Source organism: Halichoerus grypus, chromosome X, assembly GCF_964656455.1.
Source record: "Halichoerus grypus chromosome X, mHalGry1.hap1.1, whole genome shotgun sequence".
Lineage (NCBI taxonomy): Eukaryota > Metazoa > Chordata > Mammalia > Carnivora > Phocidae > Halichoerus > Halichoerus grypus.
The window spans coordinates 70554428-70579455 of NC_135727.1; the positions used below are offsets into that span (position 1 = coordinate 70554428).

The window sequence follows — 25028 nt, forward strand, 5'->3', positions numbered from 1 at the left end:
AGTCGCACATGAGCGAGGGCGCCGTGGACCTCGAAGCGGGATTCTGTTTTATTTATTTTTTATTTTTTAGAACTTGGGTATTGATGATCGGTGCTCCTGTTTTACCAGCACACTTGCCACTTACCAGTGACCCAGTGCAACTATGGCTTGGATGCTCCCCTGAAGTTGTCGAATCATCTGGTTCCACCCACCCACAAGGCTGAGGCTGGTCCTCTTCCAGCCCCAGCTGGGCATACCAGAAGACTCCCTTGTAGTAAACCAGTTGGCTCTCCTGAGTAGCCTTAGATCTAGGGCCCCAAACCTGAAGGCAAAGGGGCTGCGAATGACCCTGCCACAGTTCCAGATGTGACTCTGGAGCAACAGTTTGGAGTTTTCTCTACTGTAAAATGGGAGGGAACAACAGTCATCCTGGGTCACTGCCAAGGTGGGTCATGTGAAAACCAACAGTTCCAGCAACAGAGTGGAGAGAGAGAAAAAAAGGGGTCCTTTCTTTTACGGGGTCTCTCTTCCTCCTAGAACCATACCCATCCTTCCACCACCACCAGTTTGATGGGGACACTTGTCACTGGGGGGCCAGTTTTCATCCCAGAAATGTGACTCTCAGGGAAAATTCTCGAAGATGCCGCCTGGTGCATGACGGGGCGCACGTGAGGTGGCAAAAAAAAAGGGAGGCAGTGTCTGACACACCCTCCACCCCGAAGCCTGTTCAAAGCCCCAGCGTGTGGGATGGGCAGGCAGAAGAATCAGGTGCCCCGGACTTTTCCCACTCCGGCCTCACAGCCCCTCCCCCGTCCCAGCGGTCTAGACATCCCTGGTCGAGAGAAGCTACAAAGAACCTGCAACATGTAGTGGAGAGGGTAAGCTGCCCTTCTTAAGAAACTAACGGCCCAAGCCTATGTAAATCGTTGCCAGGTTGGAGAGGAAAGAGCAGCAATCCAGCTGTAATTTAGAAACTGAGGAGAAGGAAGGTAAACAGGGGAGTTGATCGGAAAGGGGACGAAGGCTCTGCCTGCTTGGTCCAGCCCCCGGCACCCTGCCCAGAGCCCGCCCTTGCCGGCCATGCAGAACTCACACACTCCCTTTGCAAAGAAGCTCTGTGTATTGGGTGCAACAGCTCTGGGGTCTCTATATAAATAATATACAAAACCCAACAGCTCAATGCCTCACATTAACAAAAATACTAAAAACTTATTAAAAACGGAGCCTGAGGGAAGAGCCCCAACCACTACTGGTGCTAGCCCGGGAAGGGGACCGGGGATCAAGAGGAAAGGGTGGGGCCACATCCAGTGCACAAGCGGTTCTTCCAGGTTCTTCCAGGTGGCTCAGTAGCGTCCAAATATGTTGGTGCTGGGCTGTGGCTGAGTATCTGTGGAAAACCAGAGATGATCAGGGCCGGCAGACCGAGCAGGGAAGTGGGTTTGCACGAGGAAGGCTATTCAGGTCACCGAGGGAAGGGACGGGATGCCAGGCTTGCCCCCTGAAGCAATCGCCTGAGCTCCCCCCGGCCCCCCGCCACACCCACCACCATGCACCCCCTGGGTGGGGGGCTCTCCCCGGGCAGGAAGGCAGGCTTACTGGAGAGCTGCTGTTGGAGCTGCCGGACCAAAGCTGCCGTCTGTTGCTGCTGCTGCGTCTGCTGAAGCCCCTGGCGCTGGAACTGAGGCGGAAACCGGAAGTGCAACACTGACCCCGAACCTTCCACTTCCTTCCGCATCCTCGGCTCCTGACCCCCTTTCCGGAGTGCCGTGCTGTGCCTCCCACCTCTGCCCAACCCGCTTCGCTTGCTGTGTGCCCGACCTGGGCAGCCGTCCCTGAGCCAGGGGCTGTGGCCCGGCAGCTACCTGGGGCTGGGACTGGGGCTGGGCTTGGGGGGGAGCCGCCTGCTGCTGCTGCTGCTGCTGGTGCGCCGCCTGCTGCTGCTGCTGCTGCTGCTGCTGCTGCTGCTGCTGCTGCGGACAAGGGGGCCGGGCCTCAGCTGCGGCCCTGACGGAGGGGCCCCGTCTGCCCCCCTACCCCCCACGCAGGACTCCCCGGGGCGCTCCCACCGGCCACCCGGAGAGCAGGAACTTCTGGGGCCGCTGCTGCGCGCCACGGGGTGCCCCCCGGGGCCGGCGCCCACCCCTCCGGGGACGCCGGGGTCCTGCGAGAGGGCCTGGGGCCTCACCCGCAGGATCTGCTGCTGCTGCTGCTGCCGGATGTGGTACTGCTGCTGCTGCTGCTGCTGCTGCTGCTGCTGTTGCTGCTGCTGCTGCTGCTGCTGCTGCTGCTGCTCGGGCAGGATGGATGCTGACCGCACGCCGCCCGCCTGGACGCCCTGCGCGCCCAGCGGGGTCATGGCACCTATCATGGGTGCCTGCTGCAGGGTCTGCTGCGAAAACCTGCGAAGGCCAGCCATGCGAAGGTCAAGGCACGGCCCCGGCGTGGGGGTGGGAGGGTGGAGAGGTGGGGGTTGGGGGGGAGGGAGGAGGGGGAGGAGGAGGGGGGACGGGGGGGCGGGTGGGGGGAGGAGAAGTCCCGGGTCCCTGACCTGAAGGAAACCTGGACAAGTCGCTTCACTCATTCCTCCTGGCACTATAACCAGAAGGGCCCTTCTGGGTTCTGACAGATTTCTCGGTTGGGGAATAAGGGGCAAAGACGTCACCCCGTTTTAGTGGCTCATAACCTTCACGGCGAGGCATCTTCCAATCCTGTTTTCGCCATTTTGCTCTTACGAGAACGAAAATGAGTCTTAGCACAGGAGAGGCGTTCTAGGAACACCCACTGAGGTGCTTTCTGCTATTGGGGGTGGTGGTCCCCGGGGAACATTTCACGGAGTTCTCCCGCTCTTCCGCCTTCCCATGTAGGGCACAGCCACAGGCTAGCTCCCGGCCGGACCCTCTGTCTCAGGTCTTCCGTCTCCTTCCCCATGCACCCTATCCCTGCACCCCATATTCATCTGTCAACATGTCAACTCGCCATACATAGCTTTCCTGATCAAAAGAGCTCTTTGTGGGACTGTGTCTCAACTCTGCACCGAGCACTCCAAGCCCCGTACCCGGCCGCCCATCCCTGGCCTGTCTCCGGCTACTGCCCCGGGGTGAATTTTACACGCTTTCTACGTGCTTCTTCCTACCCCCCGCCCCCCAAGTCACCCTCCTCACTCTGGTCCCTACATCTTCATTCACGCTATGTCGTCTACCCAGACTCCCCTCTCTCATCCTCCACTCCACAAATTCAAATTACAGCTATCCTTCGAAGGCCATCTCAAATCTCACCTCCTTCGGGAAACTTCCTCTGCTGACTCAGGCCCACGATGACATCATCCCATACCTTTTCTGAATTCCCATTTACTTCACGGCGCACAACTGCACACCTGATCATACCTCTCCTCATCGTGTTCTTTAAACATTCTTCTGTGTAAGTCTCTTAATCTCCCCAACCGGACGAAAAATTCTCTGTGGCGAGGGACTCCGTATTTTCTAAAATCTCTCCTCACCCTACCCCGTCCTAGCGTAGTGTTGGCCACACAGTGAGCAGCTGACCTCTGGTTCACTCCCCAGCGTTCTAAAACCTAAACTGCAGAGCCTCAAGACATGGTTCCCGAGTCTTAACGGAGACCTGACTAGCATTCGGCATGGTAGGACGGCTCGGTGGCTAGTCCGCTCCAGCGTGGAACTGCTCTACGACCGGCTGGCTGACTCCTTACCACACAGTACATCTAAGAACCCCGGCTCTTTCCTTAGCGTAGCTGTAGGAGTGATTTTCCCCTCTCTGGGCCTCAAAGAAACGTCAGGCAAGCAGACGGAAGACCAGGGTCCCTCCCGGCTCTGGCATCTTGTGGCCAGCTAAGCGTTCTTCACTTCTCCAAAAGTTCTGACTAGTCCCATCACCTCCTGGCATGGGTTTTCCCCCACCAGATGCGCCCTCGCAGCCCAGCGTGTCTTCATAGCCCCCCCAGATGCCTTGGGTACCTTTGAGTGGAGGCCAGCCCATGTCCGTAGGTTGGGGCCTGCTGGTGCACATAGCCACTGGGCCGCTGTTGCAGGTGGCGAGTAGGATCTACAAGAGTAGGATTGGTAGAAGGGTGGGTGCTCTGGTAAGGCTGGCTGGAGTAGCTGGGGGGCACCATGGTACCTGCGGGGCCTGTGTGTTGCTGCAATCCCACATGAGAAACATAAGGAGTATAGCCCTGGAGAGGAGGAGGACAGAGGGGGTCAGGGACGAGGCTGTGCAGGGCAGCTGGCCTCAAGCTGCCCCCCCCCCAATTCTCACCCTCTCGTGCCCTCACCTGGGAGGTCTGCAAACCGTAGGAAGAGCTGGGAGTCATCTGATGGACAGATGACTGTCCCAACATCCCCTGACTCTGCTAGAGGGAAAAAGGAGACAAACTCAAACTCGGGAAACCGCTTTCCGCCATCTCGGTTCTCGTATCTCCTGCTCTGCAAGTCCTTGCGAGTGTCTCCTCAGTCCCGTGACCCTCCAAAGCCCCTCTCCCTGACGGCCCTCCCTACTGCCCCTCTCACTATCTTTGCCTGGAGCTGTTGGCGAAGGCGCTGTCCTTGGGGCACCGCGGGCTGCTGCTGTCGGTACACGGAGGTCTTGTAGGAGGAAGGTTCTAGTCCCATGACTCCAGTCATGGTCGTGGGCAGCACTCCAGGGTAAGGTGGTCGGGTGGGCAGCTTCTGCATCGGTAACCGCACGGGGCGGTACGGGTCCACGCGAGGGCCCCCTGGAAAGGGGAGCGGGCTGACCTCTCCTTGTCCCCCTCCCACCCCCCATCCCCGCTCAGCATCCCCCTCATCCACAGATCCTCAGAGATGGGGCATCGGCCCTCGGGCGGGAGGGACGTTCAGGTAACTCTCCTTCCTGGGGGCGGGCTCTCACCTGCAGGTAGTGGCTGGTTCTGGGTGTACAGGCCTATGGAGCCCTGCCTGTAGCTAAGATGGGATATGGAACCGGGGTTAGCGTGGTGCAGGAGGTCTGGAGGCACTGTCACGCCATAGGGGCCGCTCCTGCCCGGGCCCATTCCATAGTCCTGTGTGAAGAGCAGAGGAGGAAGGTGAGCGGACCGTAGCTCGGTGCGGTGGCGTGGGCTGAGGTGAACTACAAGGGGTGCAGAGGAGCTAGACCTATGTGGCTCATTCTTGTAACCCTAACGGTACCTCTTCCCCATCCCCTCCCCCGGAAACCAGAAACTGCACAGAATCACGGGGGCAGGGGGGAGAGAGAGGGGGTGTGGAAGAAGCATAACCGGGCTGGGGGCAACACTAACCTCTGTCTTGGTGGCTGGCTGGCTGCGTTTCTTGCCCTTGGTGGACTTCTTCTTGCGCTCCTCAGTACTGGGTGGAGCGGCCCCAGGTTTGTCAGTTTTGGGGGGCTCTGGAGCCTTTTTCTCGGGCTCTAGCAGGGTGGGAGCAGGGGGCTCCTCATCTTCTGGGGGCAGCGGGAGCGGCTCCAGGTAATAGGCCCGGGGCCGGGGCCGCAGGTGCGTGTGATAGAGCAGCAACCGCTGTTGTTCCTCTCCTCGGGCCACTCGCCGGTCGACCCGGACTGTTCCAAACCAGCCCCAAGAGAGTGGTGCGGACGGCTTCAAGCCCTCAAAAAGATCCCAGGGAGAGATCTTTTGTTTGGTGGAAACCTGCAGACCCTGCTCCAGAAAACGAGACACAGTGAGCTGCTGAGATTGGGAAAACAGAAGACAGACCTTGAGGACTTGTAGGAGAGGGGGAAGGAGCTGTTGGTGATAAAAGAAAAAGAAAAGAAAAAACAAAACCCAGGCCCGGGTAGGTTCCGGGGAGACGGTGAGAGGGAGACAGACGGACGCGAACACACATGCATGCCGATACACATACACACTCACAGAGCAGACAGGGTTCAGAGGGCAGAGGGTGACGGGCAGGGGGAGCAGAGACAGACACAGACGCTGACATTCAGACGAAGACACAGACAGAAACAGGAAGGTGGGGAAGAGACTGAAGACCGGCAAAGACAGAGAGAGAGAGAGAGACAGAAACAGGGAGAGAGAGAGACAGACACGGGGAAAGAGAGAAAAACAGGAAGAGAGAGACAAAGAGGCCAGCGGAGAGACACAGAGAAAGGCCAAGTGAGAGTCAGGCAGAGAGACAGACAGATTCAGACAGACAGACAGATAGGCCAAGAAAAGAAGTGAAGACAATGTATGTACGACTGAGTTGGACTCTAGATTTTAGACTCGGCCTCGTCTTTTCCCTCCCCTCCCTCCGCTCTCCACAGTGATTCGGGTTACTCAACAAATACCGCAGCTGACAGAGACAAGGCGCAGAGAAAGCTGCGTAGAGATGGGTGCGCTGGGGCAGAGGAATGCAGGGATAACAGAGATCCAGCAGTTGGCCAGACAGATGGGTGGGGTACCGGCCAGGGTGGAGAAGGACAGGGTGCTGAGAACCGGGTAGTCTGTTCCAAGGTGGGTGTGGATGGGGAGGGGGAGAGGTGGGGAGAGGTGGAGGGACAGACCAAGGAAAGAGGATGAGATTCCCAAGATGGGGAGCCGAAATGTAAAAAAAAAAAAGTTCAGCCATCAGCTCCATACCCCAGAGACGGCTCTCACCAGCAGAGCCCCATGGGTTCCCCGGCCTGCTGAGCCTGTCTTAGCCACAAGGTTCATGCAGAGAAAGCTCCTGCCCAAAGGGGGGAAAAGCTGGGTGGGTGGGTGGGGGGGACTGGTGCCGCGATAGGAACGGGGGATGGGAAGGAAAGGGGACGTGCCTCCTTCTTGAAGATGGAATCGAAGCCTGCAATCTTGTTGCCCTTGGTGTCAATGAGGGAGCCCTGTGGCTCACATGTGATGACATCTCGGGTCGGCTTGGGCAGTGGCAGCAGCTGGAGAACTTTTTCCAGACTGTCTGACTGACGTTCCCCCAGCTCTTTCTGCGGGCACAGGAAGATGGGGCAAGGGTTCAAGGACACAGCAAAGGAGAGATGGGAAGTCTCAGGGGACAGCAGAGAACCGGGCATGAAGACGACACTCGGTAAACCCCAGCTGTACAAATAACAAAGAAAAAGCGGACGTGGACGGGAAGGGGAGGCAGCTCTGGCCGGAACGAAGTCCCTGAGGCCAGAGAGCGTGAGCAAGGTCAGGGGAGAGGGAGCCGAGGGGCCAGTCCCCCCACCGCCCCCCCCGCCGAGCCACGCCCTCGCCTCCTCTGCTCACCCGCAGCTTCTTCACCAGGTTCATGTAGGCACGCTTATTCTCCTCCATGCTGCCCTGAGAGATGCTAGACATGTCCGCGGCCAGGGTCCCATTGATGAGCACGCTCAGCATGTCCAGCACGGTGGTGAAGAGCTCGCTGTGATGAGAAGCCCGGGAGAAAACCAGAGAGGAAAGAGGCTAGGACAGACACCGGCCTCAGGGTGGGACCCGAGCAGGGAGAGCCACGCCAACCATAGGGGGTCGTGCACCCAGTGTGGGGGAGGGAGTTCCTCTTGGGTACAAAACAGAAAGGAGGGGGTGGGGATGCTTTACTTGTTGGACTGCATGTCAACGGTGCCGCTGATGATGATCTCCAGGAGGAGCATGGCCCACTCGGTGGTCTGCTGGGTGCTGCGCTGCACCGTGTCAAACATGCCCCCCACCTGCCAGGGCCACAATGAGCCCATCAGATGGCTCGGGGGCCAAGTCTAGCATTTCGGGAAAGCTTACAGTAGAACCCGGCCTGGCTGCCGCTTCGCACAGCTCAGGCCACGCGCCAGTCGGACCCATGATCTACTATGTGATTCCAGGCCAATGACTTAATTCTTGGCGCCTCTGGGCCTCGGTTTCCTGAATTAGGAACTGATGGGAGCTGGACTAAGGGACGTCCAGGATTCCACTCAATGTTCCATGGCGGGTTTCTAGGGCTCCGAGGGCCCAGCCAGAATCTAGGATACTGAGGCAGGGTCTCTGCAAGGATCCAGGCCCTCAACCACTTTTAGGTCCTACGTCTTGTGGAGGAGAGCCGGGTCCATACTTGAAGACCCAGTGGAAATTGGGCCCTCCGTCTCGGCCCCCCACCTGCCCCGGCCCACAGGGTGGGGGTGTGGGGGCGGGCACGGGCTTCTCTGTGGCACAGTTCTAGTCCCACCCGTGTCTTTCTTCTCCCCGGGTCCCCCTCTCACCAGGTTGAGCCGCAGCTTGAGAGCCTCGTGCATGAGCTGCTTTGGTTTGCAGTCATCTAAGTACTGGTTGTCACGCCAGTTATTCACAATCTGAGATAGAAACAAGCATAACACACAGCTCGGGGCATCTTCTCATTTCCATCCCCAAACACCCAAGGCGTTGACCGGAAAGTACCGAAGGTTCTGGGGGACGCAGTGGCCTCGGGGGCACCCGTCTCTGCCCTCCGGCCCCGCTCGGTGGCCCAGAGGTCTGTACCTGGTGCACCTGGCTGTAGAGGGAGGTGAGAAGGCCCTCACGCTGCTCATCCTGCCCTTTCAGACACGTCAGCACCAGGGATAAGAATGGCTGCTGGCTCAACAGGGACATGCTAGGGAAGGGAGAAAGAGGAAAAGAACAAGAACAGGACCATGGGATGCAAGTAGGGCAGCTTCCAACCTCATTATTCCAAGCCCCAGACTCTACTCGCTCAAGATCTAGCCTCTTGGGGCACCTGGGTGGCTCAGTCAAACGTCTGCCTTGGGCTCAGGTCGTGATCCCGGGGCCCTGGGATCGAGCCCCGCGTCGGGCTCCCTGCTCAGCGGGGAGTCTGCTTCTCTCCCTCTACTCCTCCCCCTGCCCGTGGGCATGCTCGCTCTCTCAAATAAATAAAGTTAACAAGAAAAAAACAGATCTAGCCTCTTGCTCAACTGTGCCCACTCTTAACCTCCGATTTTCCACTTTCCTGTGATTTTTTTATCCCCACCCCTCTGTCCCAACTTTTCTTCTTTCCCGGCCCTGCCACCTCTCCCTTCTACCCCTCAATCCTGGTCCCCCCACAGCCGCTTTACCTCTTCTGCTTTTGTCGGTCCCGTTCTTTGCGGGAAGAGGAACCCAGGTGCTGGCCCTTCTCCAGTTCCTCCCCAGCCGCCTTTAACACATGCCCCTGGACTGAGGTGGGCAGTTTAGCAATGAGGGGGGCCACCAGCCACACACCAGAGCGCTCTAGAGAGCTGGAGGACAGATGGAGTACACAGGGTTCCAGAGGAGCCAGGCAAGGGTAGAACAATACCTCTGCTCCTTGCCTGATGGACAGGCCTAGTATCTCCGCGAGGCTGAAATCATTTACACTAGCAGAAAGGCAACTCATAAGGGGAGGGGTCCAAACACATTTCTACCCAACCTGAGCACTGGCTTGGTCTTGCTGCTGCTGGGCATGTTGCTGGCAGCGCTTCCAGAAGATGACCCCGTCTCCGCTGACTGTTGGAAAACCTCGATTGTGGCCTTGGCGATGTTCTCTAAGAGGGAGTTCATCTCCTGGGGGGGCGGGGTATGAAAGGCACATGGGGTGCTAACTAGGTAACTGGGGGTGAAGGAAAACAGACGATAGGGGACACAGGAGATGAGGGTGGAGAAAGGCATCTGGAGGATAATGAGAGGGGAGAGACACAACTCTGCTGGAAGCCGTGTCCTCCAGCACCTCCCTATTTCTCCAATTCCCCACTGTCTTCTCCTCGCACACCTCCTTACCGTTGTGAACACAGAAACAGCGTCCGCCGCTGCCGCCAACCTTCCCTCAAGCCGCAGAGCCTCAACACTCCCGGCCCACCTCCCTATTCCTCAGCCCCACACGTCTGCCATCTTCCCATCCTCTCTTATCTCTCTCAGCTCAAGAACCCGAGGGGAGGACGCAGGTTCTTCTATGGTGGCCCGCCCTCCTGAGGCACGGAGCTGGAAGTGAGTACAGGAAAGAGGGCCGGGCACCACTCACATTGTTAGGGGTCTGCTTGATCATGAGCTGCAGCTCCAAAGAAGACTGGCGCATGGTCCACTGGTCCAAGTTCTGTGATAGAGATGCCGCCCCCAAGCTCGTCATCATCATGTCCCCTGCCCCCAGCCACTTACCACCCCAAGGCCAGTTCCTGATCTCTCACAACCTTGAAACACCTATGCGTACAGGTCTGAAAGGAACCTTCGTGTCTCTCACTTAAGGCAAGACTCCACCGACATGACCCCAAATAGTTGAAAAATCTACCCTATTTTAAAAGTGGTTCGGGAAAACTTCACCTTTCCCCAGTCTCCTGTTCCAGAGCCTCACATTCCTTCGCAGGGGGACGTTCTCCTTAAAGCTTACCCTAAATCCTTGATGTTAAAGTCAAAGCCTGCTTCTCCGGTTTGAAACCAGCTGCTCAAAGTCCTTCACGGACCCGAAGGCTACTCTGTGAGTTAATCTCTCTGTGACATTACCTCCTCCGGGCTGAAGAGACCTCATTCCTGTAGCTCTTCCTAATGGCTTTCTTTCTCCACCCTCCCTCCAGTTACCTGAATGTCTGAAGCAGCGTGGCGAAGCAGGGAGTGAGGGGAGGGCACGGGCCTGCCTGGGTTCACACGCTGACTCTAAACTTACTAGCTGTGCGACCTTGGGCAAATTACTTAAGCTCTTCAAGGCTTGGAGTCCTTGTTGGTCAAACACAGACACCCCTACCTACTTTACAAGGCTGGACAGATTAAATGAGAAGACGTACACAGAGTGCTGAACGCAACACTCAGCACGAAGCAGACGCTCAATAACTGGGAGCTATTCGGTAGTCCCGCTGTTCTTTACTGAGCCAGGAGCAAACGCCAAACAAGCAAGGCCCCAACCTAGGCTCTCCAGAGGTTGTGCCTCCCACTGATAAGCTACAGTCCCACTCCCAATAGCCGTGCCCTCAACCAACAGTTGACTCTAGGGTCTAGACCATGTTGGCTTGACTTCTAAACCTACGTTGGAACTGTTTCTCTCACCACCTTTCGCCCACATCCTCGTCCGTCTTCCTACTTGACCACCCCCCTCTTTTTCTCTCAGGGTCCCCACTGTTTCACCCCAGGCCTGGGCCCCCCCGCCCTGCTTCCTCCAAGACCCCCATCACCGTGGCCTACCTGGAGAATGCGCTTAATGCGCTGCCGCTGGGGGTTTTCCCCATCCTCGTTGTCCAGCAATCGATATGGGTAGCAGATGAGCTGCATGAGGCGCTGGGCCTGGGCGCTACTCAACACTGGGTCTTGCAGGTCGTTGCTGTCCTCACACAGTGATTTAAGGCAACGCTCTCCTACCCATTCCTGAAGAAGCTGATAATCAGGGCACTGGGGCAACCAGTGAGGGGGGTAAGGAATAAGGGGGATGGGCTGGGGGTTGACGAGGAACATGATATATAGGAGGAACGTGGCGTGATCGTGGCTGGAAACAGGACTATATTAAATAAAGGCATTTAGGAGGTTTGGGGGGAAGGTGAGACTGACCTGTTGGCAGATGCTGCGTAGCACGTACTTGGCATAGACATCCAGACTGGCTGTCTCCACAGAGATGTTGCGGCCACCCTGCCTCCGACCGCCACTGCCACCTCCTCCCTCCTCCTCTGGAAGTTCTTCTGTTCCTCCTGTCACAGTGAAGCCCGAACCCTTCAGTTCCGCATCCCCTGTGGTTCACGGGCGGGAGATAGGGAGGGCAGAGTGAGATCTGAACACAGTGTAGAGACCCAGCCCGGACCCACAGAGGCAGCAACTCCCTAAATCCTGCCATACGGGACAGAAATATACTTCCCTCCCTCCTCTCCTCCCCAAAGGTCAGAGAGACCACCTTCGGGAGGGAGAAAGACTGTCCCTTGTAGTTTAGCTGGCACTCCACCCCACACACACTTCTGGCACCACTCCCTTCCTACCCCCATACCAAGTACAAACACAGCCTTGAGAACAGCAAACACAGCTCCATCCACTATGCGGTTCTGGGAGGCAGCCAGCAGGTGGCGGTCACAGGAGGAACGGATTCCTACTGTAGGCTTGTCTGGGGAGGGAGCTGAAGTCAGGGGAAGCAAAAGTAGAAACAGCGGGCGCGGGGGGGTGGGGGGCGTTAGCCACACTTTCTACTGCTGGCTGGCTCAGATCGGGGTCACTTACTTCCATCTGACTGGCAAGGATTGAGCTGAGGTGTCTTGAAAAGGTGGAGGAGGATGCGGCAGGTAAGCCGGGCCCCCGGCTCAGAGTCCTGTTCACTGCAAGCTGAAAAAAAAAAAAAAAAAAAAAAAAAAGGAAAAGAAAGCAAATTGGACAGGGCGAAGGGAGACCGTATGTGGGTTTGTGGGTGGCGAAGGGCTGCAAGGGACAGCGAGGTCAGGGAAAAGGAGAAATGACAAGATAACGCTGGAGGAGAGGTGGGGCAGCCAACTGTCTTGCAGGGCGAGGGGAGTCCTTCGGAGGGTCAAAACACAGAAAGACCGGAAAGATTGGGGCGGCCAATGCCGGGTTAGAAAGAGGCCGCTCCCAGCCCGAGGCACGCCACCGGACTAGCCTCTGGCGGTACTGTGGAGCCCCACCCTTAACAGTGAGAGTGTGGCCATCGGGTGTCTAGTCAAACTTGGGGTCCAGAAATTCTAGGGGTTACGGATTGGTGGTTCACCAGCATTAAGGAGCGAAGGGATGGCAGCACAGCGAATCAGGTCCTCGAGGAGCAGACACTGCCGAGCGATGAGGATGGCAACAAAAGTAGCCAGGGAGTCGTGAAAAGACAGGTCACTGACCTGGAGGAGAAAGCAGACAAGACATCCCGCCTCAGTGTGCAGAGAGGCTGCCAATGCAAAGTGGTAGGCCCTCGCTCCGTGGGCCTCTGTCCTTCTGCTACCTCGACCACCGGGACCAGCCCCCGCCCCACGGCCCAGCAGGACCCCGGCCCAAGTCTCACATCTACATTGCAGAGAAGGTCGTTGAAGCCACAAGTGCCATTGTTAGAGGAGCAGCACAAGGCCTTCAGGACCCCCAGCCACTCGGCGCTCAGTGACTTGCAGTAGCCCGTCAGCTCCGCACACAGGATGGCAATGTCATTCACCCTGGGGAGAAGTACAAGCGCCCTCAGGAAAAACCTCGTTCCACAAAACCTCAGACTCATTAACTTTTCATCTCCACCCCAAAAATAACCAAGGTTGCCGTACCTCCCGGGCATCTCATCCCTCCCAAACTCAGGCAGGAGCGTGGTGCCCGTTCCCCACTCAGTACGCCCCATACCTATCGGGATCATGGTGCCCCACACAGACGTGCATAAGGGCATTGCAGACAAAGCTGTAGCGGTTAGCGGGGTTCTCACTAAGACTCTTGCCTAGCCCCGTGTAGGTGAAGGTGTGAGCTGCGGGGTTCTCCAGAGTGTCAATCATGAACTCGGGTGCCCAGCGCATGTTGGATTCTGAGGGCTCCACGTTGCAGTAGATGGTGTTTTTCACCTTGGAGCAGAAGTCGCTGCAGGGGTGGGAGAAGGGACATGGTAGTGTTGGAGAGGATCTGGAGAGGCAGAGGGGTGGTTGGGAAGGGGGAGAGGAGAAAAAGAGGGAGGCCCCGGGGACCTTGGGACAAGCAAAAGGGAGATGGGACCAAGTAGAGTGGGCGGGACAGGGCCCCAGTGAGAACAAGGCGTGGGGGCCTCTGGAGGCCAGGAGAAGGAGGAGTGTGGGCCCCTGTAGAGATGGGCTGGAGGCCAAGCTGATAAGGAAGAGAAGGAGGCAGGCCTACTCTCTGGAACCAAGAACATGTGAAGGACAGAGCTCCCAGAAGGCCAGAGACAGCAGGGTCCTGGGCTGTGCTCTGCTCCTGAGTTGAGTGGTAATGGGAAGGAGATGGGCCAAGGTCCCACTCTCTACCCTCACCTCCCACCTCTCTTACCTGAAGAGCTCCCCAAATTTGCTCTTTAAATGGCTACAGGAGGTGTACAGATCATAGAGATAAGCAAGGATACAGCGTTCCGCAGAGGAGCCATCTGACCGGTTCATCCCATGCTTCACTACGCCACACAGCCTGTCACGAGGGGGCAAGGTCGAGACATGGCGGTCAGTGGGTGCTGTGCACGGGCCAAGGCACAAAGGTCCCCAGACACAGGCTCATGACTCTTGGCAGTAGTCTCCCCTTCCCACCCAAATGGCAGGCCCTTTCCCACGGTGAGAGCCCCCCGTGTCCTTCGGGGGCCCACTTCCCCCGGCATTCACCAGAGTCCCGCGCCATCCGCTTAGTCCGCAGCCCCTGCTTACCCCTCAAAGACCTGGGCCATCTGGTCCTGGTTGAGGATGAGGCAGGCATGGTAGTGCCGCAGGACGGCCACGATGCACAGGCACAGGCTGGTAGTGTAGCTGCCCACCAGATCCGAGGACTTGAGGAGCAGCTCAGCCTCAACTACGCTCAGTTCATTCAGGAGCTAGCAGAGCAAGCGTGTGTGTGGGTGCGGGGGGGAGAAATGAGAAGAGGCCCGCGTGTTCTATGTAACCCCCCTTCCCACAAGGCAACTGCCCAGGCAGGCCTGAGCCCCTTCCCGCTGGAGCCACCTCAGGCTAGAAGGGCCCTGTTGCCATACGCCACTGTCCTTTATTAACACCACAAGCCACATCGACGATCTAACCCATCTCTAGGATACAATTCTATGAACTCCACAGCAGGAGCACAGTCCGTACCCAACACTCTCATCTATCTCTTGGGCCTCCTTGCGGAGCACGTGAGCCTCTAGTCTGGCCTTCTTAGCTCATGTTCCACTTGACCCTCTGGCCCCCACTGGGCTAGCCTTCCTGCCCATCCCAAGTAGCCTGGGACACGGGCTTGAGCCCCAACTCTCGACCTCGTGACCCTATACAGCACAAACGCCTTCCTCCACCCTCATTTCCCCAACTTCCCCACCTGAATGGCAAAGTCGATGAGGCCACTGATGCTGAGGGAATATTCCATGAGGTCGAAGATGAACTGCACATGCTGCACCAGAGGCAAGTGGTATGACATGCCAAGGGCAAAGCTCGTGATCTGCTCCAGAACATTCCGGGAGACCTGATAAGGGCAGTGGGAGTGAGACGGGAGTGGAGAGAGGCAGGAAGAACCAGGGAAGCAAGAAAAGGAGGATGGCGGACAGGGATGAGACCCAGGAGGCTTAGCCTGCCTGGGGGGGGGGAGAAAAAAAAAAGATAAGGAGGAAAGGAAAACAGGGCAGGACGGCAGAACGTTGGGGAGGGGGCAGGACTTAGGCCCACACCTGAGCCGTGACCTGGTGCTGGTCATAATGTGAAAGGTGCTGGAACTTAGCAAAGATATCTTCAGCAGTGGGGAAGGCTTCAGGCCGGTTGCGTCGCCGCTTCTGCCCATCCTCCCCACCTGAGGGGACAGTGGAAAGGGAGCAGTCAGGATGGGGAAGAGAACTAGTTGACTAGGGGGTCGGGAGGGGGGTATGGAGAGAAGGCTATGGGTGGGGGGGAGGGAAGGGAGGGACCGGGGAAGGAAGGCAGGGAGGAAGGGTGGGAGGGAGAAAGGGAGAAGGGAAGGGAGGGTCGAGGAGGGGGTGGGGGAGGGATGAAGGGAAGGGGTCAGTGAAGCAAAGGTTTGGAGGACCACAGACTACGTGGACCTTAGAGGAATACATACAGGGAGGTGCTAGGTCGAGGGAGGGGAGGGGGGAGGGCGGGCAGTATGGGGCTTACTGTGAGGTACCTAAGAATGTCAGGTCTCCAGGATTCAGAGGCACAATAGGAGCAAGCTGGTCTGCAGAGGGGGGGAATGAGGGGGGAAGTTTCAAAAGGACTAGAGCTCTCAGGAGACTCCAAGAGACAGGACATGGGGACATGACTGGGGGTTCCCTGTGCTGGGGAAGGGGACACTGACTAGGGCACTCCTAGGGGGAGATCTGTTTCAGGAGCCTCAAACCCACCAGTTTCCGCTGTCCCCTTGCGGTTCAGAACCTTCAGGATATCCTTGGTAATTTTCTTGATGGCATGGCGGGCATCATCTCGCTGCTTCCCCACCCCAAACAGTACGACCAACCGCTGGTTGCACTCATGGCTGCATGACTCCTCCTGCATCCCAGCAGCACCATCAGACTCCGGCCCGGGTCTCGCTCCCTCCTCTCAAAAGCATGCTCCATGCCCCTCAGCGTCCCAGTGCTCAAGCCCTTCCCAGCGCGCCACACCCGCAAGAACAGCTCCAACCCCTCAGCACAGTCCTCCGACAGAAACCCCGGCTCAAAACCGAGGTCTGGAGGAGCTCGCGGAACAGTACCTGGGGGATGGGAAAGTGCGTGGCGTACTGCACATGCCGCGGCTGGTCATAAAGAACCCCAAGGGTCCCTTCTAGCTTCTCCTTGGGCGGGGGCTTCACCTCCTTCTCAACATCTGGCTTCTCGGGGGATGGACTGCCCTTCCCCTCACAGGGCATAGTAGGGGAGAACAACTGAGAAAAGGCGAAAGGGCAGAACATTTAGAGGGTGAAAAGGGGGTCAGGGGCACAAAGAAATTCCCCCAGAGAGGCATAACAGGACGACCTCAGGAGCTGGATTCTTCCACACCGGGATCGGACTTACTGAGAAATCAGGCTTCTCCATGTCCTCGAAGAGCACACTGGAACTAGGGTCAATGTCCATCGACTCCGAGAGCCCTGGGTCCTGAGGGCACAGAACATAAGCCAAGTGGCTTTAGCCCCAGGGAGCTGCTCCCCACCACCTGGAAAGGTCGAAGCTGGAGGGAGGAGACCGTGTTGGGCAAAGCACCGGATCTGGAATCGAGCTTTGACAGGTCACGTACCCGCCTCGTGCCTCATTCCCTTCAGCTTCAAAGTGGGGGATTGGAACACCTCACCCCACTGCGAGGAGCAAATGCCGACCATGGATGTAACAGGGCTGGGCCGGCCCCGGAACACCGAGCCAATACCATTCTCCTTATTAGGGAAGGGGTACCCAGAGGACTCTGCGAGCCAGGAAGATGGGGCTGTCCGAAGGAGGCAGCGAGGGCAAGACAAACCCGCTCACCTCCAGCTTGCTACTGCTGCTGCCCTCGGCCTCCTTGCGCTCTGAGTCATCAGCAGGGTCATCAAAAGGAGACGGAGGCCGGGGGCCAGGAGCTCCAAAGGCGAGGTCCCCCCGGGAGATGAGGGTGCAAGTGTACATGTTGTGGGAGAAAACATCGTGTCGAATCAGTTCACAGAAGAGCAGGACCAGATTAAAGAACTCCACTCGCTCACTCTCACTTCGGGGGTCCGCTGCATGGAGGGAATGAGAAAAGAGAGCTTAGGGAGAGCACAAGACACGGGCAGCAAGGGAGGGAAGCACACCGGAGGCGCAGTGCTCCTAGAGTACCTGACGTAGGCAAGATGAGGAGCGACCCCCCCCAAACAATTGCGGGACAAAGTGCGGTTGGTTCACCCCGCTCCTGCCCCACACGCCGCCTTGGAAAGGAAGAGAGCATCCTTGCGGCTCTCTGTGTGGGAATGCTTCGGGCGTGAGGTCTTGTTTTTATTCTTTTCTTTATTCCTTTATTCTGCTCAACTGTAAGATCATCAGAGGCTAGAATTATACCCAAAACCCAGTCTGCATAAAGCCCAAGACAGAAAGAGACATCAGAAGGCCCTTCGCTATGCTTCCCAGCGACAGCAGCGGGTAACTGAGTCTAGGTGGAGGTAAGCGGAGGGTGGCAGGGGTTCGTACTCAGCATGGGAGCCTGGGTATCCAGAAACTGCAGGAGGACATCCTGGAAAATGGGAGCACTGGGAGCAGAAAGGGAGCCAGAGGCAATGGAACCCTTCTCATCTGCGGCTTCTGATTCTCCACAACGCTGTAAGACGAGAGAAAAAACCCTAACATCGGTTTTGTCCTGCTTCTTCACCTCTCCACACACAATGCTTGAACTGCCACCCGTTTCGCCTCCACCCCCAAGCTCTGCGCTTCCATCCCCGCTTTGACCTCCGTTTTCTTTTCTTTTTTTAAAAAAACTACTTTATTTATTTATTTGACACAGAGAGAGAGCGCGCACAAGCAGGGGGAGCAGCAGGCAGAGGGAGAAGCAGGCCCCCCACTGAGCAGGGAGCCTGATGCGGGGCTCGATCCCAGAACCCTGGGATCATGACCTGAGCCGAAGGCAGACGCTTATCGACTAAGCCACCCAGCCGCCCCACTGACCTCCGTTTTGTTTACCACCTCCCAACTGAAGCCCTGCCTGCTTCCCTAACTCCAACATCGATCTACTCCTTCCTACTGTTGCCTTAGGTCCTCAACTTTCCCTTTCGGTTCCGTACCCCTTCTGTATTCTCACAACTTGAACTTGGGTTCCGCTACTCAGCTCCATCTGTCTCCAGCCCCAGCTGCCACTGCCCCATCGGCCAACTGCATTCTCTCATCTCTGCCCCCTGACCTCGGCCTCAATCTCGGCCTGTCTCTTCTCCAGCAGCTTGGCTACCACCATAGCACGATGCCGACCAGAACGCTTGCAGCTGACGGCCCATTCACACAGTAATGATACTACGGCGTCATCATCCGAGGAGATCTGGAGACCAAAGGAAGACGGGGTGAGCAGGGTAGCGTTGGGGATAAAGTACCGTGCTCCAATTTCTTCAAGACCGGGCCCCATCTTAAAACATCCCAGGCCCAGGAAGATCATCTCTTCACACATCCCCGGTGTCCGTGCCTCGCCATGCCTTCCCCTCAGGCATACTGTTGCTCTTGCCACGTGCTTTGCTCCTTCTGTTCCCCTTCTTGCTTACCTCGTGCCCGTCCTTGCTAGGGCCCAACCCAAAGATTCGGTTACAAAGGGAGTCGAGAGAGTTGCTGAAGTCAGAGCGCTCAAAACTGTGGCTGTCCAACACTTCCAAAGTATGGAGCACCCGTCCAATGGTGAAGCCTCGGGAGGAAAAGCGGTAAAGGGGACTTAACAAGAGGCCCAATGCGTCCGACTCTCAGGTCGCTAGGTCCTTACCATCCCTTCCTCGAACATCCTTCTTACTCTCTGTCCTCTGGCACCCACCTGCAGTGGCTTCCTGGCACTTATCGAAAGACCAGCGAACCTCAACCGCCTGTCCTCGCTCCTTGATCTGCTGCTCAATCTCGCGCAACTTTGCACGTACCTGCAGTATGGGAAAAGGAGGGCTTTGATTAAGGATGCACCAAGGCGTACAGCAGGCCAGGGTCTAGGCGCAAAGGACAGTACCAGACTCCAAGTCACTATTTCTTTTTTTTTTTTTTTTAAGATTTTATTTACTTATTTGACAGAGAGAGAGAGGGAGAGAGAGAGAGCATGAGCCAGGGGGAGAAGCAGAGGGAGAGGGAGAAGCAGACTCCTTGCTGAGCAGGGTGCCCGGCGTGGGGCTCGATGAAGGAACCCTGGGATCATGACGTGAGCCAAAGACAGACGCGTAACCGACTGAGCCACCCAGGCGCCCCTCTAAGTCACTATTTCTGAAAGAGCAACTCAGCTTCCCATCTCAATCCAGAGGCCACCAGGTTGGCTCTTGGTGGGACTTACCTGCTGAGTAAAGGCACTGTTGCCCTCTGGCATGGGCAGGTTGGAGGGGGCAATAGGCAGGTGGTCAAGTGGTGAGCCAGTCTTAATGCGGCTATCGGTCAGCGAGTAGTGCCAAACCAGGGCACTAGGACAGCACAGGAGGATGGTCTGCCGGACAGGAAGAGCTAAGTCAGGCTCAGTTCCCACGGCTACCTCTCTAGAACCCCATTACAAGACCCCAGCTTGAGCTTTCTGGTCCAACGTTATTCTGAGTCCTGACGTAGCACCTCTCCGTCTCTGAGCCCCTCCCCTCATCCCCTCTCCTAAGAGGCTCTGGGCCTACTATTCAGTCCTGGAAAGGAACTAACGTCCCAGGAACGAGAAGCAACAATCTCCAAGCAAGTACTCAGTGCCTGCTCCCACCTCCCACTGAGAATCACCCCCATTCTCCAGGACGGGCATCCAGGTCTTCTCGGGATGCTTCTTAATGCTTCCTTGGGCCCACCCGGCACCTACCTGAAGGATACAGCTGAGGCCAAAAACCAGGGGCCGGTGCTGAGGGCACATCAGCAGGTCGCTAAAGGGTGTAGAGGGTGCGCTGCTGGTTGGGGGCTGAGGAGCAGGGGTGGCGGGCAGTGTGCTTGTCGACTGAGCGGACATAACGTGAGATGAGTGACTGCTCACGCCATCCAGTTGCAAGGCCAGTCTCCGGGTACAGAAGTAGGCAAGGCGGCGGGAGAGGTACGCAGACTGAACGAATTCCCCCGAGTACTGTGAAGACATGCCCATCAAAACCCCCAGTTCTCCCCGAGGGACAGGGCACTCATGTCTTATTCCTCCCCAGATCCTCCCTAGACAACCCCCCCCACCCCCGCCAAATCCTAGGTCTTACTCGAAGCAGCAGGGGCAGCAGCAGTTTAAGCAATTCATCCTCTCCAGGGCGTATTTTCTCAAAACACTCAAGGACCCAGGTCAGGAACTCATGTCTGTCCAGCATTCCATCCTATGGGTCCAAGGAGCGGGAGGAGTATTAGTTTCCCCAGAGACTATTAATAAGGCAGATAAAGTAAATGGAAGGAGGAAGAGAACCGCAGCTGGAGCAAGCTAGCAGGCAGATTCTGTCCTGTCCTGGCAGAATATGAAGCCACTCTCCACCGAGGTGTCACGTGACATGCCCGTCTTCCTACCTGAAACATGAACATGGCCAGCTTCTCGTTGTAGTCCCACTGCCGGATTGCCACCTCTACGTCATGGGGCAAGGGCCCTATAGTGGACCCACAGCCCCCACTGCCTGCAGGCCCTGGCCGGTAGTACTCGGCCATCTTTTGCAGCTGCTCCCATAAGTATTTGGTGATGATCTGAGTCCATTCTAGGAGAAAGGTGGAGAGAGGGTTATTTCACACCGTCCCTCTGCTTAGAACATCTTCTGTCCCCACCCCACGCCCACACCCCCAGTCACCATACTTCTAAATCCTATTCATCCTCTCAGGCTCTGGTCCAATGCCACCTGCTAAAAGCCTTCCCGGGTGTCCCCCAAAGAAAGTAATCTTTCTGTCCACTGAAGTCTCAGAAAACCTTTCACCTTCTCTTGAGACACACACACACACACATACATACACACACACACATGCATACACATACTTTCTCTAATTATGTGATTCGTACATATGCCTTAGCATCCCTACCAGATTACAAGCATCCTAAGGGCGGGAATAAGGGACCAGTCCCCTTGACAGCCCAGTACATACACACAGTAGATACTCAAGACACTCAACGTTTACCAACGGAGTGAATGCAAGACACATGCAGAAGCAAGGAATACAGACGAGGAAGGAGAATAAGTGCAAGGGTCTCTCTGTCATCACTCCTTGATGCGATCAGTGGTGGGACCTGTGGTATTAGGAGTTACTCACCCATGAAGGGGTCAATGACATGTCTCTTCTTCACCTTGGTCTCACTGATTGCTGCGTAGTAGGCACAGGTCATCTTAATGAGCCAGGCGGCCCGCATCACAGGCACTGTGTACTTGGCTAAGTACCCAAACACTTCTTCCTTTTTACTGAAAATGGGGACCTGGACGGACATCACAAATAATGAGACCTCTATCACCGCTACAAGCTGGCACCCACGTAGCTTAATCTGGGAATAGGAGAGTACTTCACACCCACGCTCCCCACCTTGGCCTAGAGACCAGGAACGAGCACCTCACCTTTTTGGCTAGTTGCGTGAGTGGCTTGGTGCCAGCCAGGTCAGTGAACCAGGTGTTAATGGCACTCTGGGATCGTGCAGTCACCAGCCAGAAGTTGTCCTTCTGGTTCACTTGGGGCTTTCTGCGACCAGTGTCAGGGAGGGTGTTACAACGTAACTTCTCTGCAATAATGCTGCTGAAGTTGGAACTGATCTGAGGGAAGGAAAGTACACCTCAGAACGGGAAGAAGAGGCAGAGAGGTGGTCATGCCTCTGATCACTAATACCAATGTGGTAGCATTAGGTTATGAGGGAAAACTCAGCCATTCAGGTTGTCCCTTTAGGTCTTCCCAACCCAGGGCCTTTGCTCCTTCTCAGATTCTTCCAGGCTTTTCCTTCAGCCTGGCAGGGTTGTCTCACCTTGGCAGGATTGAAGTTGACGTTCTTGGCACTGCCATGTTCATCCCCAGAGACAGCAGGCTGGTTATTGAAACCTTGTTTTACATTCAAGGCCGTCAGTTCATCCTGAGGCAGGAAAATGATATTTTAGCTTTTTTCCCCTCCCCTGGGGGTGGTGGTGGGGGAGGAGGAGGGCAGGAGAAGAGAAGGGAACAAACGGGGGGGGGGGGAGGTAGGAGGAGGATTCTGAGTAGAACAGATTGTTATTTAAAGCTAGGCCCTTATATTCATTTGGACCCCACCCTCACCCCCACAGTCACTAAGATTTCCAATCAGCCAGCGCTCGCTCAACATCACTCTTCCTTGCAAGCTTGCAACCAGCCGTAGCTCACCAAGCTGCCTCAGACAACTTTCTGAGGTGTGTGTATGTGTGTGTGTGTGTGTGTGTGTGGAGGGGGGGGCGCCTCCAGGGTGGCCCCTACATCATTCCCTATTCACACCCGGGAGCCCCCCCCCCCAGGTCCCACTCTCGCACACCAGCCCACTTTACTCTTACCCCTTTTGGGACTTTGGCTCCCACCAAACCGCCCCGCCCCCCCTCACCAAACCATCAATGCTTCCTCCTCTGCCGATCGCTTGCCTCAGGCCCCCTGGGAGCCCGGATTTTTGAACGCACCTCCTTCTGTTTGGGATCTTGAGGGTACACATCGGGAGGGCCCAGCCGCGGCCGCTTCAGGGGCCGGTGTTCGTAGCTCAAGATCCCGAAGGCCGCCATCTTGCCCAGCCCGTAGCGCCAGAGGCGCCAGCCGGGGCCGGCTGAGGGGGGGAGGGGGAGAGGGAACCGACAAGGGGGGCGGCGGTTCCGAGGACGGCAGCCGAGAGACAACAAGGGGCACGTTAGAAACTCTCGATCGTTGCCGGAAACTACCGAGGGGAACCGAGGGACGCCGGGAACCGTCGGACAATACCGACCGCAGCGGGGGCGGGGCCCAGCCCGGCGTGGGGCGGAGCTCCGGGGCCGCGGAGCTTTCGGGCCCGCGCGGCTGAAGATGGATTTCACTCCCCAAGTATCTGCGAAACGTCCTCGAGCAGTCCGGTGTGCCTGGGGGGGCGGGGGGGGGCGCGGCCCCGCGAGGCGCGGGGGGGGGGGCGCGGCCCCGCGAGGCGGGAGGCAGCCGCGAAGCCGAGCTCTAAGCTGAAACCGGGTCCCCAGTGCCTCGCTCGGTTCTCGGCCTGGAATCGGTGCTCAAGGGTATTTGCCTCGGTTAGGAACTCTGCCTTTCACCCTAAACCACTTCTTCCTTTCTGAGTTTCTGCATCTGAAAAATGGGTGTACTGTTACCTCCTTCAAAGGGCTGTTGTGAAGATTAGAAACGGTCTGCATAAGAAAGCACCTATTAAACCCCTGAAAGGCCAACTCTAATCCCTCAAGGTCTTTATGGTCTGGCCCTGAGGTTCTTAACCTTTTATGATTCGCAGCCCCTTTAAGATGCTGATGGACGCTATGGGCCTTCCCAGGAAAGTTACAGAGGGAAACGAAATGTTACATACTTTCCAGGGAAATTCTTAGAGCCCCTAAATGTCAACAATGTATCCCCTAAGTGTTCGTGAACTCCAGCTTGAGAAAGAGGCACCTACTGTGTCAGATGCTTTCCAGACATCATCTCCTTTAACCTGCAAACAGCCCCATGAGTTCGAGATGATAATTGTCTCCATTTTGTGGATGAGCAAGCTGATTTTCAAAGAGTGAAAGTTCACTTACTTGCCCGATGTCATTCAGGTACTGAGAAACACAGCTGAGGTTAAGATTTTTTTCTGGACTCTTGGGCCTTTCTGTGATGGCAGATTGCTCTTCAGAGAAAAGATGGAGTGCTATAATAAGAGTAACAGGTAACAATAAATAAAAAAACTAATAAAATTAGCAAATAGCAAAAATAACACTAACAAAATGCTATTGAATCACAATGGGAAGACAAATTAATTCTGACTGGGGAGAGGAAAACATATCGGAGGAGGTAACATTTGAGCTAGCCCTAAGAAATTGTAACCCCCAGAACATTAGGGTGGGTTAGAACGTAAGCACAGCGCCTGGCACATATTTAAGGCTCAATAAATGTTTGCTGAATAAACAATTTCTACAAAGTGTCTCCAATCAGCTCTGTGTTTGGGGGAAGACAAATCTGGCAATAAGATGATGAATGTAGGTTAGAGAGCCCGGGCCTTCAGAAGGGAAGGTCAGGGGCACCTGGGTGGCTCAGTCGGTTAAGCGTCTGCCTTCGGCTCAGGTCTTGATCTCAGGGTCCTGGGATCGGGCCCTGAGTTGGGCTCCCTGCTCAGCGGGGAGTCTTCTTCTCCCTCTGCCCCTTCCCCCTCTCTCCCCTCCTGCCCACTCTTGCTCTCCCTCTCTCTCAAATAAATAAAATATTTGAAAGAGAGGGAGAAAGAAAGAAAGAAAAAGAAAGAAAGAAGGAAAGAAAGTGAGGCCAGGGGACACCTGGGTGGCTCAGTCAGTTAAGCATCTGATTCTTGATTTTGGCTCAGGTCATGATCTCAGGGTCCTGAGATCGAGCCACGCGGGGGGCTCTGTGCTGGGGGTAGAGCCTGCTTAAAATTCTCTCTCCGCAGGCCCCATCTCTTGAAAGAAAGAAAGGAAAGAAAGAAAGAAAGAAAGAAAGAAAGAAAGGAAGGAAGGAAGGAAGGAAGGAAGGAAGAAAGAGAGAAAGAGAAAGAAAGAAAAGAAAGAAAAGAAAGTAAAGAAAGAAAGAAAGAGAAAGAAAGGGAGGCCAGTTAGTGGGTTCGAGGAATAATCATGACTAGAGGGTATGAAAGGCTGATTTAGCACAGTGGCTGTGCTCGTGGAAAGGAGGACACTGCTGAGAGAAACACCACAGACGTAGAGCTGATTGGATTCTCAGGAATGAGAGAGAGGGAGGAATTGATGATGACTTTGAGGTTTCAAGTCTGGGTGACTGAGAGGGTGGTGATACATTAACTGAGATAGGGAACACAGGAAGAGAAGCAGATTTAGGGGAAGACGAGGAGTTTGAAGCCAGTATTGTTGTTCCTCCATTTCCAGAATCTACTTCTAAGTCAGACCTCCT

General features: G+C 56.2%; 1 protein-coding gene across 17 annotated transcripts; it reads right to left on the reverse strand.

The window, feature by feature from the left end:
* Window positions 1-1080: 1080 nt before the first annotated feature.
* Window positions 1081-22912, reverse strand: MED12 (mediator complex subunit 12). 17 transcript variants are annotated; one of them, XM_078065473.1, is made up of 46 exons: window positions 22604-22912; window positions 21949-22053; window positions 21551-21742; window positions 21255-21414; window positions 20529-20710; window positions 20234-20344; window positions 19858-20112; window positions 19363-19509; window positions 18865-18964; window positions 18605-18741; window positions 18256-18387; window positions 17553-17679; window positions 16878-17107; window positions 16434-16514; window positions 16133-16303; window positions 15786-15930; window positions 15569-15619; window positions 15117-15235; window positions 14771-14914; window positions 14134-14297; window positions 13772-13903; window positions 13124-13351; window positions 12804-12948; window positions 12522-12642; window positions 12023-12124; window positions 11796-11909; window positions 11369-11544; window positions 11009-11188; window positions 9861-9932; window positions 9273-9406; window positions 8941-9102; window positions 8369-8480; window positions 8113-8202; window positions 7481-7590; window positions 7169-7304; window positions 6724-6885; window positions 5252-5626; window positions 4864-5014; window positions 4503-4708; window positions 4268-4345; window positions 4114-4168; window positions 3951-4038; window positions 2165-2378; window positions 1842-1949; window positions 1576-1657; window positions 1081-1366 (listed from the first exon to the last, which is right to left on the reverse strand). In XM_078065473.1, the coding sequence occupies exons 1-46, from the start codon at window positions 22700-22702 to the stop codon at window positions 1323-1325; spliced, it is 6429 nt and encodes a 2142-aa protein (XP_077921599.1). In that variant the 5' UTR covers window positions 22703-22912; the 3' UTR covers window positions 1081-1322. The 17 variants fall into 17 exon arrangements, 16 of the variants coding, with proteins under 16 accessions (XP_077921599.1, XP_077921598.1, XP_077921594.1 ...); XM_078065472.1 differs by having other exon boundaries at window positions 11796-11921; XM_078065468.1 differs by having other exon boundaries at window positions 3951-4168; window positions 4268-4342.
* Window positions 22913-25028: the final 2116 nt, after the last annotated feature.